Source organism: Lepisma saccharinum, chromosome 11 (genome assembly GCF_977018435.1).
Source record: "Lepisma saccharinum chromosome 11, izLepSacc3.1, whole genome shotgun sequence".
NCBI classification, from domain to species: Eukaryota; Metazoa; Arthropoda; class Insecta; order Zygentoma; family Lepismatidae; genus Lepisma; species Lepisma saccharinum.
In genome coordinates this window covers 80,720,730-80,738,948 of record NC_139239.1, presented here as the reverse complement: position 1 = coordinate 80,738,948, position 18,219 = coordinate 80,720,730, and the positions used below count along the sequence as shown (strand labels likewise).

The 18,219-nt window shown below is 31.9% G+C and overlaps 1 protein-coding gene across 2 annotated transcripts in view; it reads left to right on the top strand.

Annotated features, from left to right (window-relative positions):
- The window catches only part of LOC145994943 (uncharacterized), a 103,658-nt gene that overhangs the window by 64,488 nt on the left and 20,951 nt on the right, over nucleotides 1–18,219 (top strand). Inside the window, exons 17-20 of one of the 2 annotated variants that reach the window (XM_083131457.1) lie at nucleotides 3,973–4,065; nucleotides 12,455–12,586; nucleotides 15,269–15,389; nucleotides 15,970–16,014. In XM_083131457.1, coding sequence (XP_082987583.1) covers nucleotides 3,973–4,065; nucleotides 12,455–12,586; nucleotides 15,269–15,389; nucleotides 15,970–16,014 — 391 coding nt within the window. The remainder of the gene's footprint in view (nucleotides 1–3,972; nucleotides 4,066–12,454; nucleotides 12,587–15,268; nucleotides 15,390–15,969; nucleotides 16,015–18,219) is intronic. The other variant, XM_083131458.1, reaches the window with a different exon arrangement.

Here is an 18,219-nt window from a genome sequence, read left to right as displayed (position 1 = left end):
TAAGATACAATAAACTTTGACATGGTTGGTCATCTCGTGTGAGAAAAGCTTTAGACAGCACATCATGTGGCCACTTCAAGAAATCTTTTGCTCCAGAATGCACACAAAAATGAAAAAAAAAACCTCAGGATTTGAATAAATAAATATTAGTGCATGCCGTTATAATAATTTTAGCAAGAATGTGACATCTGTTACAAAGTTATAATCTCCTCTTCCTTTTTCCTTTCCTTTATGTTTTTTATATGTAGGAAGAGCATGATTTTGCAGCTGTTGTGTTTCTTTAAAATTTTAAATCAAGTTTTATGTTAATGCAGAGAGTGTTAGGAGAGCAAACAATACATATTATGTTAATGTTGCAAATATTTCTGTGTTCATAATTTTTGCATGAAATAATTTTTAGCGCTATTGATTGGAATTATAGTGTTTAGGAAATAATATCTAAATTGGCTCATTTGTGTGCAAAGAGGTAGCATGAGTACGGATGTTAGTAGTAGTCAGATGTGTGTTTGCTGGTCAGTGGCAGTATTTGGCCCCTACTTATGCAGTACTTGGCAAACCATATGTCCACATATGAAAAAATAATTCCTATTACTCCATCTACAAATGTACTTATATATATATTATGTGTTGGACAACTAATATCAAGGAAGCATTTTTAAATATTTGCTCATTGCTAGTGTGGTTGTTAGTTAACTCTATGTGGTAGTGAAGATCATATGGTGGTTGGATTAGACTAGCTTTAATAAGTAAATCTTACTGATTTATTTCTTAGTAGACTCTTTTTAATTTAGATGGTAATAGCTAACATTTCTTCTATTTTTTTGGTTGTTAACATCTTCCTTTATGATCTAAAATTAACAATCTGCATACTTTATTTTTTTTTTAAATCCTGTACTCATTAAAAAGTGAAAAGGAGCATGTAAATATGTCAATTTTTGTCTAGGTTTATCAATAATTGATGCATAAATTTCAGTACTAAGAATAATTATCAATTTCTATGTGGGAAACCTTTGAAGCCATGCCTGAAACTTTGATATAGTATGTGCATAATAATTTAGGAGATTGTGTATTGAAATATACAGTTGTGTTTTACTGACAACAAGGATGAAAAAATAGGTAGACATATCCTTACTCGCCATCAACCAATAGTTGAATTTGCAATATTTTGGAGTGAAGTAGGCATTGTAAGTTTGCATAATACCTGTAGGGAGGGTCATAGGTGCTGACTCCATGGGGCTTGGGGGGGCTCGAGCCCCCCCAATGTTATCGATGTGGGGTCAGAGCCCCCCAAATAATTTTGCTTAAGAGGATCTAATGTATTATTTTGCTTCTCTTGTAAAGTTTACTCTGAATTGTGCCACATGAACTTAACTTTAAATACACATTTGAAATGTTCTAGACCATCAACTTTGGGGGGGGGGGGGGGCTATGACCAGAGACAGCAAAACACATGACTTATTACTATATACTAAGTATGTAATTATGAGTATTGTTAAAATTTTTACTAAAAAGAGTTTCAAAAGACGATGTGCATGAACTAGGGTAGTTCGGGCTACAAATGGCTCTCACATGACATTCAGAACAAGATCATTGATATAGTATTAGGGAGATCTGTTTTTCGCTCCGTGGTAGCAGATATTAAAAGTCGGGAATATTTTGCTATTATGGTTGACGAAACTTGTGACATATCCATCCGTGGACAATAAATATTCTGCATTCGAACTGTGAATAAAAATTTTGATATTTTTTAGGAATTCATGGGCTTTTATTAGATTCCGAACACTGAAGCCAAAACTTAAAAAAATTTCAGTGATCAGAGCCCCCCCAATAATTTTGGCAAGTCGGCGCCCATGGGGAGGGTGTACTTATGGGAAATACTATCATTTTTACATTCACTATAGAATAATTAGGAGGAGATTATCTTTATAGTACTGCCTTCCGCAGATTGTTCATTATGTTTATGTTGAAGCTAATTAAGACAGAAACAGCTTTACAGGAGATTCAAATTAGTCATGCAGTATTTATCTTAGTTAACCCTGCATTGGTCGCACATAGTCTCTAGTTCCAGGTGTGTGGTTTTAACATCGCCAGTTACCAATGATTGTTTTGTCAACACCCTCCCTCTGACCAGCTGAGTTTCTAACCTTTCTCTTTTACACCACGATTTGGTTTTCAGTGTTAGTCAGCTCTTCAAGCCACTAGGGGCAGGGGGGTTCGTTGAAGCCCCTTGCTGCTTAGGGCAGAATCTTTGCACGACTATAGGTGTGCCTAGTTTTTACTGAAAATCTGGTCTGCTATTCCGTGCCCAACTAACGAAGAGCCTTTTTATAGTTTTATAGATTTTCAATTTTTATAGTTTTATAGAATCTCAATTGTTGCAAGATAAGATCTAATCACAATAATTGAGTGTTTCACATTTTAGACCTTTAATTGAACATATTTTAAGAACCCAGTCTCTGGCACTGTTTGCGACCATCGACATAATTTTTCTCATGCGACCGACGAAGGCTTAAACTCAAAAAGGTTTGAATCAATATGTGTTAAGGTTGCATTCTCTCTTCTATATTTTTCTTCTTCTCTCTCTCTCTCTCTCTCTCTCTCTCTCTCTCTCTCTCCCTATTTCTTTCTTCTGCCCGCTTCTCTCCTTTCTAATGTCTGGCATTATAATATTTGTGGATGCTCCACATTCATCTCCAGGTCCTCCATACTTCCATTTCTCCTTCCACAGTCTTAACCATCATCATTCTCAAATTTCATCATTATCATCCATCAGATTTCAATGTTTAGTCTTCTCTTTTCCTTCTTCTTTTCTACAACATATATATCGTAATATTTTTTGGGCATTCAAATCTCAACATTCAATTCTCTCTCCATATGATCTAGTCATTGTGTTTGTTCTGATATGGAACTAATAATTTGCTTTAGCTTTCATATTATTGCATTCACTAACTGGTCCATGTTGCTCTTTTATTTATTTTGCAATAAAACATTTCTGCTATCAAATATATGTCTTCTTTGCAAATTTTAAGCATTTTGAATAGCATTTTTGTGATTTATTCATACTGCACATACTGCATCAGTTTCACAAAACCTGTTCTTACTGGAAAATTACCACTAATCTCTTGTACTAAGATTCAGAATATTACCACTCCAGCATTATAAATTATACTACCCTCTTAAGGGTATTCTAAAATTAACTTGAAATTCTAAGAGATGTGCTATTTCTGCAAAAGGTCCCTGTCTCACAATATCAGTAGGTCTACTTTAATTGGAGCACTCTACATCATTCTTACTATAAAGAATGGTTACTTATTGTTACAAAATATTGAAATAGAGATAGGTTTTCATGTTCAAAGTTTCAGGCATGTTATTAAATATTGGTTCACAAACATATAAATAGATAATATTTACTTATTGAATATTGCAGTTTTTTCTAATGTGTACTGTTGCAGATTTAAGAAATACAGTTTTAAATGTAGCTTTATATTAAAAATAACAATAAAAATTAAAATGTGTTGTTAAGTTTGTTTGTGTATGTTAAAAAAGAACTAAGCTGATGTAATAATTTAGTAATTGAAGATTTGCAAATGACAAAAGTATTCAGTTGCTGGACATTTCCAACCATCAATAAATGCATCATGTTGGCTTTAAATGGGATTAAGTGGCTCACCCTATGTTTAGAAGCACTTTAATACACAGGAAACAAAAAATCTTCTTGTTCATGTATAACCTGTTCTTACAGAAAATGGCTCTAACTCAGATGCATCTTATAACCTTCCTGTGGGATTTAATTATTAATTTTTACGTGTCATGAAAAACCAACTCTTAATTGCTTCATAACTGTTGTTTCCCTGCTAGAAAAGATATATCTGTATATTTGCCAGTGAAGTATTGTTTTCTTAAAAGAAAGGAATTTCAAAATGATATTGTTGCATTGATTAGCAACTTATGAGGGCTCATCTGAATGTACAGGTGATGATCTCTTGGACTCTGCTGTATACGGCAAACCCACCCATGCTCAACATGTCTACTTGCCTTATTATGAGGGTCAAATGCTGCTAACGCGTAAGTCTCTTAGCCTTTCAACCTTTGTCCTCTTGTTCCTTGATTGCTAATGTGGTGATGTCTTTCTCGTAAAGCTGAGCTATACAGCATTTAACACTGGTTATGGAATTGTGATTTTTTTTTCTGTGTGGTGTAGGAGCTATGCCTAGCTTTCGTTCTGTTTGCTGTAAATGTGGCTAAGGTTTCTTTTTAGGGTTGGATTTGAGTGGATGTGGATTGCTAACATTTTACTCATGCTTGCACGGTGACCTTGTGTTCTCTCCAATTCCCCCTTACCATTAAGTGTGCCTATAAAAATTTGTGAAGCATTTGCACGTAGAAATATGTGAAGATAGTAAATATATACATACATACTGATGGTTTCAGTTAAGCATGTGATATATAAGGATGAATGTAAGACTTTACTAATATTGTAATATAGTGTTACAGTAGTATATTTTGTAGATTTTATTTATTATCTGGTATACACATATCCTGTACATAAGGGATTTTGAAAGATGTATTCTAGCTAAAAACTGTAAGAAAGATTTTGTTCCTAACTAGTAAGTAAAAATTCACTAGTATAGAATTTATTGTAATGAACATTTCTTTGAGGAGCCCAAGAGAAATTGACCTTACTAAACTGATGCATTGATGCCTATGGTCTTCCAATGAGCTCTTCATTAGGTGAAACACTATCAACACTTTAATCCCATCATCATTTTGGAGTGGGGAGGGGATGGGGAGGATAAATCGACTGGAATCTACTGCTGCTTTTGGAGAAATGCCTCAACTGCATTCAAAATGCAGGAAAATGATTAAAATATATATTTCCACTCAGAATCTGAACCAGTACTGCTGGAAATAAAATTCCCTTAAACTGTATTTAAATTTGTCCCTCACCGTGGCCATGTGGTCTAAGGTACAAGCTTTGGGTTCTGGCTACGGGATGCATGCATGTTCAAGTCTCCTGTGGGATGAGTAACAACTTTTATCTAGAGATTTCAGCCAGTGTATGGGACCAGTGGCCACCCAAGTATGCATGTTGACAGGAATCACTAGAATATATGCATTGGTGTCAGTTAAGCTGCAGAAATAAGATATTTTGATATATTTTCTCATTAAGAGGACAGAATTTTTCCTTCTGTCACCATACTTGAAGAGAATTGCCCAGAAGTTACCTCCAGTGTTATATGAACTTTTTGTAGCCCTGTATCCAACATTTATTTTATATACAGTTTTTCTTCATAGAACACTTTACTGTCAGACACCATGAAGTCAGAGAATCTTAAGGATTTTACTTCCTTGAATTCACATATAGGTGAAGGTTAGGAATGTGCTAGTAAAAAAAATGTATGCAATATGTTTAACTTTTAAACCAAATTTAGGATTTCATTCACCATTTTCACAATGAAATGTTATTTTATACACCTCTTTTCATCTCGAAATAGGCTCAGTTTATGTACCAACATTTTATATTCTATTCACCATAGTCCCTAATGATAACAAGTTTTCTATCCTTCCAATATAAATTTGTAATGTTCCTTCAAGAACATAAATTGTTCATTACCATCTTAATTGTGAATGAAAGAATGTTCACACATTTATTTTACAAATCTGAGACATATGAGTGTATGTTATGCCCAAATTACAAGCTAGTAATACATGTGAGATCAGTAAAATTATCAATAATTTTACTAAGCACATACACAAATATACCAATACAAATACTTCGAGACAAAGTTACATATTTAAAAATTAGAACTCTGATGTAATGAACACAACTTATTTTAAACCTAAGACATGGAAATATATAAGAAATATATTTTTTTTATAATTAGTTCAACAAGGGGGGGGGGGGAGGGTGTTTTGTGATGTTTGCTAGAAGCGAAATATTAAATCTCTTATATTATTAGATATCTAATGGCTTATCAGAGATGGATTAAACATAGGATTAACATTAAATAAGAACAATTTACAGTATATGTATCCCTACCACTGAAATAATAGGGGTAATTTTTTTTATTTTAAAAAAAAGTATATATTTTTCTGCCCTCATACTAATTGGAACATATCTGCATTTATCAACTATACGCTGAATCAACAATATCTCCATTGCCTCAGGTATTAAATTGTTTATTTCAAGTTTATGTTCACATTATTTTATTTGTGGACACTTTATGAAGATTTCATATAGCTTAAATTTAAGATGTAGTAAATTCAGATGATAAATGATCATGCTTATGTGCTTGTGCAGAGTGTAGGATTGCATAGATGGTCTGTAATTTTATCCATGGCGTAAACTGATATAAGCTGAAATGTGCAACATCAGTGATCGAGGAACTTTAGAAGTGGGCCAAAATTATTTGTATTATGACCTTTCCTACACAATCTGCCAATGATATGGCTTTCATCTTGTGCTAATTCATAATAAGTAGATCACATTACACATAGAATAAAAAGTTTGCATGTCAAGTTGGTGAACAACTTGGTTATGTAGATGTCCTTGTCCTGGTGGCAATTGTATTAATTTAGGGCAGGCACACACCCACATGAGCTAGAGCATGGAAGTGGTTTAAATGTGTACTTTTTTGTGAGGCACTAAGAAAGGTGATGGGCACTTTATGTATTTACTTTTTTTGTGGGTATAGGTGAGTATTAAGAAAGTAGTAATGAAATATTTATATTTATCACGTCATATACAAAACTATCATATTTTTAAAGTGACAAAAATCTAAGAACATACATCAAGAACATGTGATATGCTGTGAACAGTCCATTGATGTTCATTCTGTGGTATGACTCTTTATTATTTCAATGCTTTGACGTAAATCTTCATCTTTACCATGAGCTACATATGTCTTGACAATTCCACAAAGAACCTAGTGATATATCTTTCATGTCATTATGTTAAAATATTACATGATCAGAATCATTGTTAGTAATGCTATAATGGAAATTTTTCCTGCTAAGAAAGCATAGGAATACATTCCTGCCTTCCTCATAATCAATCTCTTTCAAGTTTCCCAAGACATTAAGAAGTCAAACTTTTAAGCAAAGTTGAACATATACAAAGATGAAAGTAACAGAGATTATTAATCTAAATTTTTTGAAAATCTCTTGAAAATGCATCATGATTCCTGACATTAATTAATTTCAATTAATTGAAAATGAAATAAAGAATTTTTAAAAAATGACCATAAATAATATGAAATAGTTTTTACCTAGAGACTGGTACAGATACATTGTTTTAAAAAAAAATGACCAGTAAATTTGCTTCTTGCTGCAAAATGATGTAGAACAATGTTGTTATCCTTTCTGCGGTACCAATTTACTGTTTTCTAGAAATTTTGTACAGAATCTCATAACAATTTGCCCATTCAGTCAAATATTTAAAAATTTGTTTTTTATGTTACCAACTGCCTTCAAACCAAACCTGTTATCATATACTTTTGCAGACAGACAAAATTATTTAACTCCTCTCTTAAAATATCTTTCATAATGAAATCAAAATTTTATAATAATTTAAGATATATACATGATTTAATGAAAATCAATCCGTTAAATTAATCAGTTACGTGATTTCATCATATTGTGCATTATAATTTCAATATTTTATTTTCATTGGAATAAGTACAATAAGCTGATTGTTGTGAATTAACTCTGAATAAATTTTAAAAATATATTATTTTCAGAAATTTGTTATTTTGTTAATATAGTTGGTAATAAGTAAATGCATGACTATTCGAGATGCTTAATTTTTTCATACATATGTAGTTAATACTAACTCAAAAATAATACAAAATTATGTTCTAAATGAAATGAATACTTACTTCTTGTTGTAGCATAGGACAAGACAATTACATGCATGGTACATATATAGCAAACTGTATGTGTGTTGTTATTTTCAGTAAACCAGCCATAAGTTACATTAGCTTCAGTGAAATCTTATCTTCCTCCCCGTGAATGCATTTGGCTGTGATTGAATAACTTTTCTACAGCATGTATTTTAATAAGTAAAAAATATTTTGCATTTTTATATGCATGAATTCCTCGAGGAAATTTGTGCCTTTGGTTTTTTGTATGTTATAATCATATTATGACATTTATCTGTGTATAATTTCACATTTTTTATTACATTTTAAGCTTATTTCCTGTTTTTACTATTTTGACATAAACATTGAAACACTTGTATATATGAGCATTCTTACAGCCTCAAAATCAAGCATACCACTAAAGTAATTGATAATTTAAAAATTATTGCATAAGGTTTTTACCTAAGTTGTAGTCTCTTACAATCAATTCTGTTCTCAGAAATAAATAACATCTGTGAATATCAATGCTTGGGCAAATTGGTTAAAAGAGAAAAAGTACGAACTTGTGAAAAATATGTAAAATATTAAAGTACCCGATTTCAGTCTACACTTGACTTAATACAATTTATTTTGCTCCTTATTTCCAATAAGGGTAATACCTGCATACATTTACCTTCTGAGACTGAAACATACACTATGCCAGAAAAGTTATAATAACATGATGGATTAATAATCATAATAAAGCTTATTTTCCTGTAGTTTACGGTTATTACAAGCATAAGAAAACAGTTTTTCTTTGTGACGTTTCAGGAGAACACACGCTCCTTTCATCAGACATTTATTTTCATTTTGACTAAAGATACAGTTATAACAATGGCTAGTAATTTTTTAAACAAAAAGAATCTTATATAATGGATGTTGTCAATGTTACATTGTTGTAATATAGCAACTTAACTGTGAAAAAAACAGTCTGGTTTTTTTTTTTTTTTTTTTTTAATTATGAATCCCAAATATCATCAGGTAATTCAAATTCATCATTGTTTTCACAAAGTCTCTTGATGTTTTCTGTTACATTAAATTTTAAAGATGGTGGCTTACTCCATTTGTGAAAAAGAAAACTCCATACTGGATCTATGTTACCATTTTCATTATTTAATTTATTCCAGTGTTCTTCAGCAATGAACGAAGCTTCCCAGACATTCAACTCTGTGTTTCCCGTTAATCTTTTTAAAACCCTTCTCTTTTTAATCAAATGCTTCTCTTCGATGATATGAGTTGACAAACCTGTTCTTGGGTTTAGATTTATAATGTCCAAATCGTGTTCGTGCCATCTTATTGCCATTTTCCTTGCTGTTTGTCCCACATAATCTTTTGAACATGAACAACTTATATTATATATTCCTGTGGTTTCCACATCTGGTAGAGAGTTTCTCATTTTGAATTCATTAAATGTACATTCCAAACTTCTTGGTGATTTAAAAACAATTTTGAAATTAAAACGTCTAAAAAATTTTGCAATTTTCTGTGAGAATCCCTTGTGGAATGGAATGCACACAAATTTCTTTTCAACAGATTTTTCATCTTTGTCTGTATTTCTACTTTCCTTTAGTTTTCTTACAACTTGTTTTTTGATTTGGTTTATTCTGTTAGTGTGAAAGCCATTTTCTTTTGCTACATTAAAGAGCCTTTCTTCTTCATTTTTGATATCCTCATTATTAGAACATAGTCTTTGTGCTCTCAGGAAAAAATTTAAAAATATGTTATCCATTGTTATACGCGAATGTTCTGATTTGGCATGGATGTATTTTTCCCCCGCTAATTTTTTCCTATGGACTGATGTTTGAATTGTTGAGTCAGTTGTCTTAATTTGCAGATCAAGGAAAGAAATTACACTGTTATTCATGGGTTCGCAAGTGAATTTTATGCGACGATGCGATTCATTTAACAATTTAAATACGTCCATGATGGTGTTCTCATCTTTAGCAATAATTAGCACATCATCTACATATCTGATGTAGAGTTTGATATCCGCACCTATCGCATTAACAATTGGAGATTCTATGTAATGAAGGAAAATGCTGGAGATGATTCCGGATACTGGGTTTCCCATTGATAGACCATTACTTTGCTGATAGATTTTGCCATCAAATATAAAGTAATTGTAATTTGCACATACAGTAAACCATCGAACCATTTCCCATGATTCTACTGGGTTAACCTTCATCTCAATAAGCCATCTGTGTAATGCATCTGTGGCACCTTCTATTGGGACACTGGGATATAAATTTTCAACATCAAAACTTGCAATACGATACTCATTATTCCAAACAATATTTTGTAGTTTCTGTTTCACTTCATATGCATTTTTAACACTGAATGGTGTTTGTTGTTTAATTATAGCAAGTCTTTGAACTAAATATTTGGATAGTTTGTATGCAGGATGTGTGAAAGTTGCAATGATGGGTCGTATTGGAGTTCCCGGTTTGTGAGTTTTTGGTAGTCCAAAGGCAATCGGCAGGGTTGAATTTTTGACAATGAGTTTTTTCTTTATCTCTCTTGGTATCGTGATACTGCTTTCAATTACTTTCTTTACCTCATTTATTATTTTAGTTATAGGGTTTCGAGAGGTTTCTGTGAAATTGTTTACTTTGAAACATTCTTCCATTTTTTCTTTATAGTCCTTAATTTGGATAAGGACAGGTTTATTTTCCTTGTCCGATTTTATTAAGAAAATGTTGTTTTCTTTCAACCAGATCTTGAAACCATGAACTTTTTTCCCCAACCTTATATGCTCTTTCTCCCGTTCTGTGTATTTTGGACCTCTGTTATTTCTTCTGTTGTATTCAAAACTTAACCGTTCATCAAGAGCATCATGTGTGAGACTTCGTAATTTTCTCTTTTCCTCCTCATCATCTAAGAAATTCAGTGCTTTCTCTATTGAAATCACAAAATCTTCCTTGTGTATATAAGCACTACCAACTGAAAATTTCATTCCGAATTGAAAAATTTCTATATACTCATCAGGTACCTCAGTATCCGTAAGATTTATAAATAATCTGTTGTCAATGTTCTTAGTTTCTATTTTACCAGTGACATTAACTGCTTCCCTTCTTTCATTGTTGTTGATAACTTGTTCTTCTTGAATTAGCTGGTAGAATTTCCTTGCTACAGCAAGCTTTCAGAAAGGAGACTTGATAGACAGACTGTTTTTTTCACAGTTAAGTTGCTATATTACAACAATGTAACATTGACAACATCCATTATATAACAGATTCTTTTTGTTTAAAAAATTACTAGCCATTGTTATAACTGTATCTTTAGTCAAAATGAAAATAAATGTCTGATGAAAGGAGCGTGTGTTCTCCTGAAACGTCACAAAGAAAAACTGTTTTCTTATGCTTGTAATAACCGTAAACTACAGGAAAATAATTCTATAATGCAAGCAATGCGTACATACAATAAAAACTATAATAAAGCTTATAACAATGTTGTTTGATTACACATCTTTTATACTCATGAATGTATATGAGTGACAACAAATATCTTGTTCGTAAGGTATTAATTTAATCAAGATTTATTTATGAATAAAAGTTTTAAATGAAAGTCACAAATAAGTAAAGAAAGAAAATGATTTTATGTGCAGTAGTGTGGTAAATTATTATAATAAATATATTTGAATTTTCCAAACCATTTTGTAATGGCAGCAGTATTCTGCATACAACACATGTCAAACAAAATTTATGAGGGCCGAGCCTCTTTTACAGACCATTGGTTCCCACGTGTCAGATGTTCTCATTATGTGCTTGACTCACCATCAATTTCTAGACTGGATTTGTGTACTCAAATCTGTTTGTTCTTTCATGTAATCATAATTCATCCTCATCTTTTTGATTCATCTAAAAATATACTAAATTTGCATTAAGTTACCAAATACAAATAAATAAAAATATGCAGATTGATTTGCGTTACATTAGCGATTTTCCATCGTTTGTAATTTGCTTATTTCAGGTTTATCTTAATATCCTAATTTGCATTTCTACTACCCATTCATTGTGTTTCTTATGCTTTGTAAAATAATACCCAACAGTGTGGAAGATGGACTTCATGAATGGTTAGGTATTCTTCCTAAATTGAAGCTACATTGTAGTTTATACTTTGCCAGAATGAACATTACGATCATTCTTTAGGGTTCTTTTAACTTAAGCTCTGTCAATTATGAAATTGTTCATTGTTTCATGTAGTTTACATTTTTCAGATTCAAAATGTAAATCCAACATATCATTTGATACATTTAAAAGTTTCAAAAGAGAATTTGATAGATTTTTATTCTACTGTTGTAACATGTTGCTGAGAAACTGAGTGAATGCCTTTTAATGATGACTAGGTTTAAAAAAAATATCCTAAAATCTTCATAAAGTATATGTATGTTTTCTCTTTATTCATCATCATACACTCACATAATCACTGTCGATTAAACATATAAAATAAATAGATTTACAGTAATATGTTGAAAATTATGTATTTTTTCTTGTTGCATTTGCAATTTAGTTTTTAATATATGTGTTTAAGTGTTGATGAATCTCTTGCTTTTTTAGGTGAAGACACGATGTTGAGTGATCAACCGTACCGCTACCTCACTGTGGATGAGATGAAGTCTCTTGGTGATGATTCTCTGCCAATTGATGTTACACGAGATGAGAGAGGAGATTCCAACAGAGATTCTATGGGTATGTGTCGTAGTTGGGTGTGTGCATGCATATGCACATGTTGGTCTATATTTATTGTAATTTATTGTTGCTGATACCAATAAAGTGAAACCACAAAAATTTGCCAATACCAACAACTGATATTCTACCAATTCAATATACATTTTGAAATGTTATTTTAAGGCGAAGAGTGATAGTTTTGCACCAGGTATCATTTATTTCAATGTCGTCCAAATGGGCACTGGTACTGAAAAAAAGCAAAACATAGAACAATAGAGTATGAATTTCTCTCCATGTTGAAAGTAAAAGCATTTTTTTAAGTTGATGATTAAGCTAGATAAGATCTGTAAAAAAATATGAATAATTATTTATAGACTTCCATGTATTTCTTATGGACAAACAAATTCAACTTGAAGTTATGGCTAATCAAATGGAAGTTTTGACTTTTCCTAACACATGCATGATCTTCAACCTATCCTGTTCCTGCTGATGTGTTTTTCTACACCATTGGAAGTTTGATATTCCCAAGAGAACAAGTAAAGCAATACTACCATAAGTGTAATGCTAAGTTTTCTCCTCCTCCTACAACCATCCAGGACACAGACCTCTCTTTCCCTAGCTTGCCGTGGGCGAAAGGAGCAGTTTCAGGTTCTTGTGATGGGCTGGACATGGAGACTATCTTTTGTGCCCTTACGTATATGAAGGATTAACTTCATATATATAAAAATATTAACTTCCTTGTTAATATATGTAACCAGGTTAAAACTAAAGCATGTGAACTAATGTTTATATCCATACAAATAATAACAAAATAGTAGATATTTGCTCTAAAGTCCAGTCTAGATATAATATTTTTATACATACTGTACCAATCTGGCATTAAACAGCAAACATTTTACTTTCAACTTCAGTGTTATATTCACGTCCTCAATAAGTATACAAAATGACCAGACATTTCTGTTGGGAGAAAAACTATGAATTTTTAGAGCAATATATATCATTTACATTTAGATTTGGAGGTAAAATGCAATAAAATGATAGACATGTGAAACTAAGTCACAGTAAAAATATGAGACGATCAATGCTAAATTTATATGTATAATGGTGTGCCAGTTGCCCATGGCATTATATAAGGCTATATTTATTTTCTGCTATGTTAGAACTCATGGTTAACTTCTACTTACTTGCAACTATATAAATTCTGACAGTAAAGTACTTCAAGTGCCACCAATATACTTGTTAGGAACACAAACAGCATGATAAAGAACAAAGCTTTCGATTCAATTTTGGAAGCATCATCAGGGCTGGTCGAGAGATACAGCAAAGGGGACGTGGTGGGAGAGAAGTTAACGGTACCTTAAATTTCCTCGACATTACTATATTCAGAGAAAATAATAGATTTGCAACCAAAATTTACTGCAAACTTACTTCAGGATCCCGATTTATACATAAATATTCCAACTACCCACTAGGACAAAAAGATAACATCCGTAACAACTTCGTCAGAAGAGCCTTGCACTTATGTTCCAACAACAAAGCATTACAAGAAGAACTGGCTATTTTAAGGCAAGAGGCCATCCTTGGTGGTTTACAGTCCCAACATCATAGACGAGAACCTACAAAAAGTGAAACACAAGGAAAAAAACAAGCAACCATCCCACAAATGAAGAAGACTCCCGACTATGGATAGGCATCCCATATCTACCAGATCTTTTCACCAAACACCAACACATCCTAGAAAAACGGAAGTATAAAGTAGCATACAAAGCCAGAAAATCCATAGACCAAAGCTTACCAGGCTTCAAAACTTATTGCAACGAACTCTGGCATCTTCACTATTAAATGCAAATGCAACAGGAAATATACAGGCCCATGCAAAAGACCTATCAATGACAGATTTGCAGACCCCTTAGGATACATACTGAGGAAAGAAAGTTCTTCTGGATTCACGTAAAAGAAACAAACCACTAAATACCACAGGATTGCGCTTCCTTTTTGGCACAGGCTAAATGAGAAATAGAACGGGGAGTTAAGGAAGGTACGTGATCAAAATACAAATAATCTCAACAGCAATTTGTGTGGAAATCTTTATCATGGTATAACACAATGAAACTTAAAACCCATCTCCCTCAGCCATCAATCTCAACAAACAAGATCTTACCAACACTGCAAGACCACAACAACATCTTCTGGCAGACACAGCGGATAGCCAGCGGAACCTCAAGCTCATCCCCTTCGCCAACTCGAGTAGCCCTGATGATGATTCCAAGTTGGAATCGAAAGCTCTGTTTTTATCATGCTGTTTGTGTGTTTTGTGTTGTTTTTAACTAGTATATCAATTTTGTACAATTTGAATTTGAATTATGAATGGTTAATAGAGCAATAGTAAATGAGAACTGTGATATAAGTCGAAGCAACACATTGAATGCAAGGAACTCTGCTGTTAAATTATTCCACCATCGGAATTATAACTCTCTGTAAGTTTCATGTAACCTAACTTTCAATAGAAGATCAGCAAATTAATTTTCATTTAATATTTTTCCGATTTTTTCAACTTTTAAATATATTTTAATGTTCTGTTTTGTGAACATTTTCATACATTAATACAAAGATTATAAGAATTTGCTGGGAAAATGAAACTTTGTATGTTTTTATTGTGAGGATCTTATATATTGCATTTCTTTCTTTTTATTGATCATACAGCACCACCAACAGCTGTGGAGGACACCATCAGCCCTCAACATACAAAAGACAATTACAACCAGTTTACAAACAACTATGCGCCAGACAATGTGGACATTGCCAGACATCCAGTGCATGTTGGGTATGTTAAAAGGAAATTTTGATATTCAAGTGTATTGCTTTTTATGTCCAGCAAATAATAATATATTGTTATTTATGTAGTGTAACATTATTGTAGATGGTTTGAAATTTATTATTTTGCTTGTGTGCATTTTTGCAACATGTTTGTTTAAAATGTTGATATGTAGACAAATGTTTACCAAGTTTCAGTCAAGTTTATGCATTCAGTCTCATTTTGAGACAAAATAATATTTTTCTTTAAAACAGTAAATTCACAACTTTAATTTTTCAAGTAATTTAAATTTCAGATTGATTAATGACATTTACTAAAATGTGTTTATTTATACAAATAAGCACTATATAATTGTAGTTTAAAACATTCATTCTTTTTAAGTTGTGTAATAAATGTGAAACTGATTGTCTTTGGCCTGGTTTTTCGCTACTGTCAGTAGTGGGGTTGCATTTTGGAATATTCTAAGAGATCGTACTTAATTAACATCTTTCTTGTGTGTTTGGCGACTGTGCAGTTTCTCTTTTATTGCCCAATCAATCCTGTTTTTGATTTCTTTCTTGCCTCATTTGAATCAATTTCATTTGCATAGGTTTAAGAATGGGCGAGATAAAACACAGAAAAGCCAGGTCATAAAGTAAGTTATTAACACTGAAGGAAATACTAATTCATAAAAAAAAGAAGCACAGATATAGCATGTGTAGCTAATATTTTTGCACTTAATAAGCAATGCACTTCAAACTTCTACCAATTAACATTTTGAAAATGAGAAAAGGTTTTCATAACTTGAAAACTAGTCTTTTGCCTGAAACTAAGTGTACGAGACCTGACTTATTTTATTTATCTGTTCCAAAGCATCCAAACCTTACCGAGACTTCATGCATGTAGTATTACAATTACAGTTATATTAGATTATATTGTTCTTATCTGAAAACACTAGGCAATAGAGCACGGATAATTTGTATATAATTTAGATACAGCTTTGCACACTCCTTAAAACATTGCTAAAACACCAACTATAACCCAATGGTGTAAATAATATTTCTCAATAATAATTTTTGTGATTCATTACAATATTTCTGGTACTGAAAAATGAAAGAAACAATTCTTGAGTGACCAACATTAATTATTTGTATTATTATAGTGAGCACTACAACATATATATTCATAGTGAAGGTTTTTTGTACTATGTTGTTATATTTTAAATTTCAAGTCTCTAACTTCCGTTGTATGTATATAATTTTTTCTAAACAGACTATTAAAAGGTTACTCCTTGGTTGGTAATATACAACAAGAGCACAGAAAAGCGTGCAACTTTCAACATCAACTTGTATTTATATTTGTTTAGGCATATTAAAATGAAGTAACTTGAAACTAAGATCACGTCATCAGTATATTTCCCTATTTCCTTGAACACTAAAGTTTTATTCTGGAATAGTGTTGTAGAGAGCGATGGGGTAGGAGGGTATATTGAGAATGATAAGAAGTGATACAAAGTATATAAACTAGAAACATGTGGATCTACTTCTGACCCAATACCCACACATTACAGAAACAGTCTCTTTGGGGTCATGGGTTCAAATCTCACTGCTGACACCATGCCGTGTTTTCAGGATAGAAAATGATAAGCTATTTTTCCGGCTGTGGCCCACAGGCACTGGCAGTGTGCAGCTTTGATTGCCTAGGTGGCAGCACCTTACACGATACTATCAAGCTACCATTGGTTAAATTTTTTACATTATTTTACATGCAACAAAGAATGTAATATTTCAGATCCAGTCTTGCAGTTGCAAAGCAAAATCGTAGAAATGAATTGAGCCATTTTGTATTACATGTCTGGTATGTTTATATGTTTGGTAGTGTGAGATTTGATTGCTCTTCATCATTACAATTACTTTCTTCTAGAGTTGAATAAATAAAAATACCTATGAATGAATATTGAGTATTGTCATTATAAACTATTGGTATTTTTTTGGAGTCTTGGTATGCTGTAGGATATCCAAAATGCAGATCACACTTTTGTGAAGTCTAAATGTCTGCAAAATGATACAAAATGTGATAATTTTCATTAAATTGTATATTGTGTGCCAAAAGTGAATCTCCTTATCAAGAGACATCTATTTTAATATTTGCTAAATTTTCATTCAGTGTTGGGTCATAGTTTTCTTTAACACTGTTTCTTAAATCTGCCAAAAATAGTTTAATCAAAGAAAAAGCATAGCGTTCTTAATCACAAACTAGGATTCTGGCATCATATGACAGTGCTTAATCAAATTATTGTTACGATGCTTTTAACAAGACAATGTAATTTCCAACTATTGTATATCTGGTCAAGTATAACAGTTATTTTTTATTTAAGATTAACAGTAATGATTTTGTAGGAATAATTTGAATTGAATTTTTTTAAAACACAAAATTAGCACTTGAATTTGATCTAATTCTCTTCAAGTAGCTTAGTAGAATTTAGATGATTTTATGCAACTGAATTAATATATGAATTTCAATTTCAATGGGAAGTTACCATTAATTTTGGGGGGTTTATAGTATAATTTAATATTTATTTCTGTATATACATATTTCTTTTCTTTTTTATGTCATCTATTTGCACATTTACATGATGCTTGCAAATTGATCTTAAAAACAAAAATCAATTTGATGTACATAGAATTACATAATTGTAAATGTGCAAGACATAAGTAATATACTGCATTTTTCAGTATCACTGTTATGTTATATATTGCATATTCAGGAATTATTGCAAGCTACACTTTGGCCTTATACAATGTAAACCTCTTTTTCATATATGACTAATGTTATGAACTTAACAAAACTGTAAGCTAAT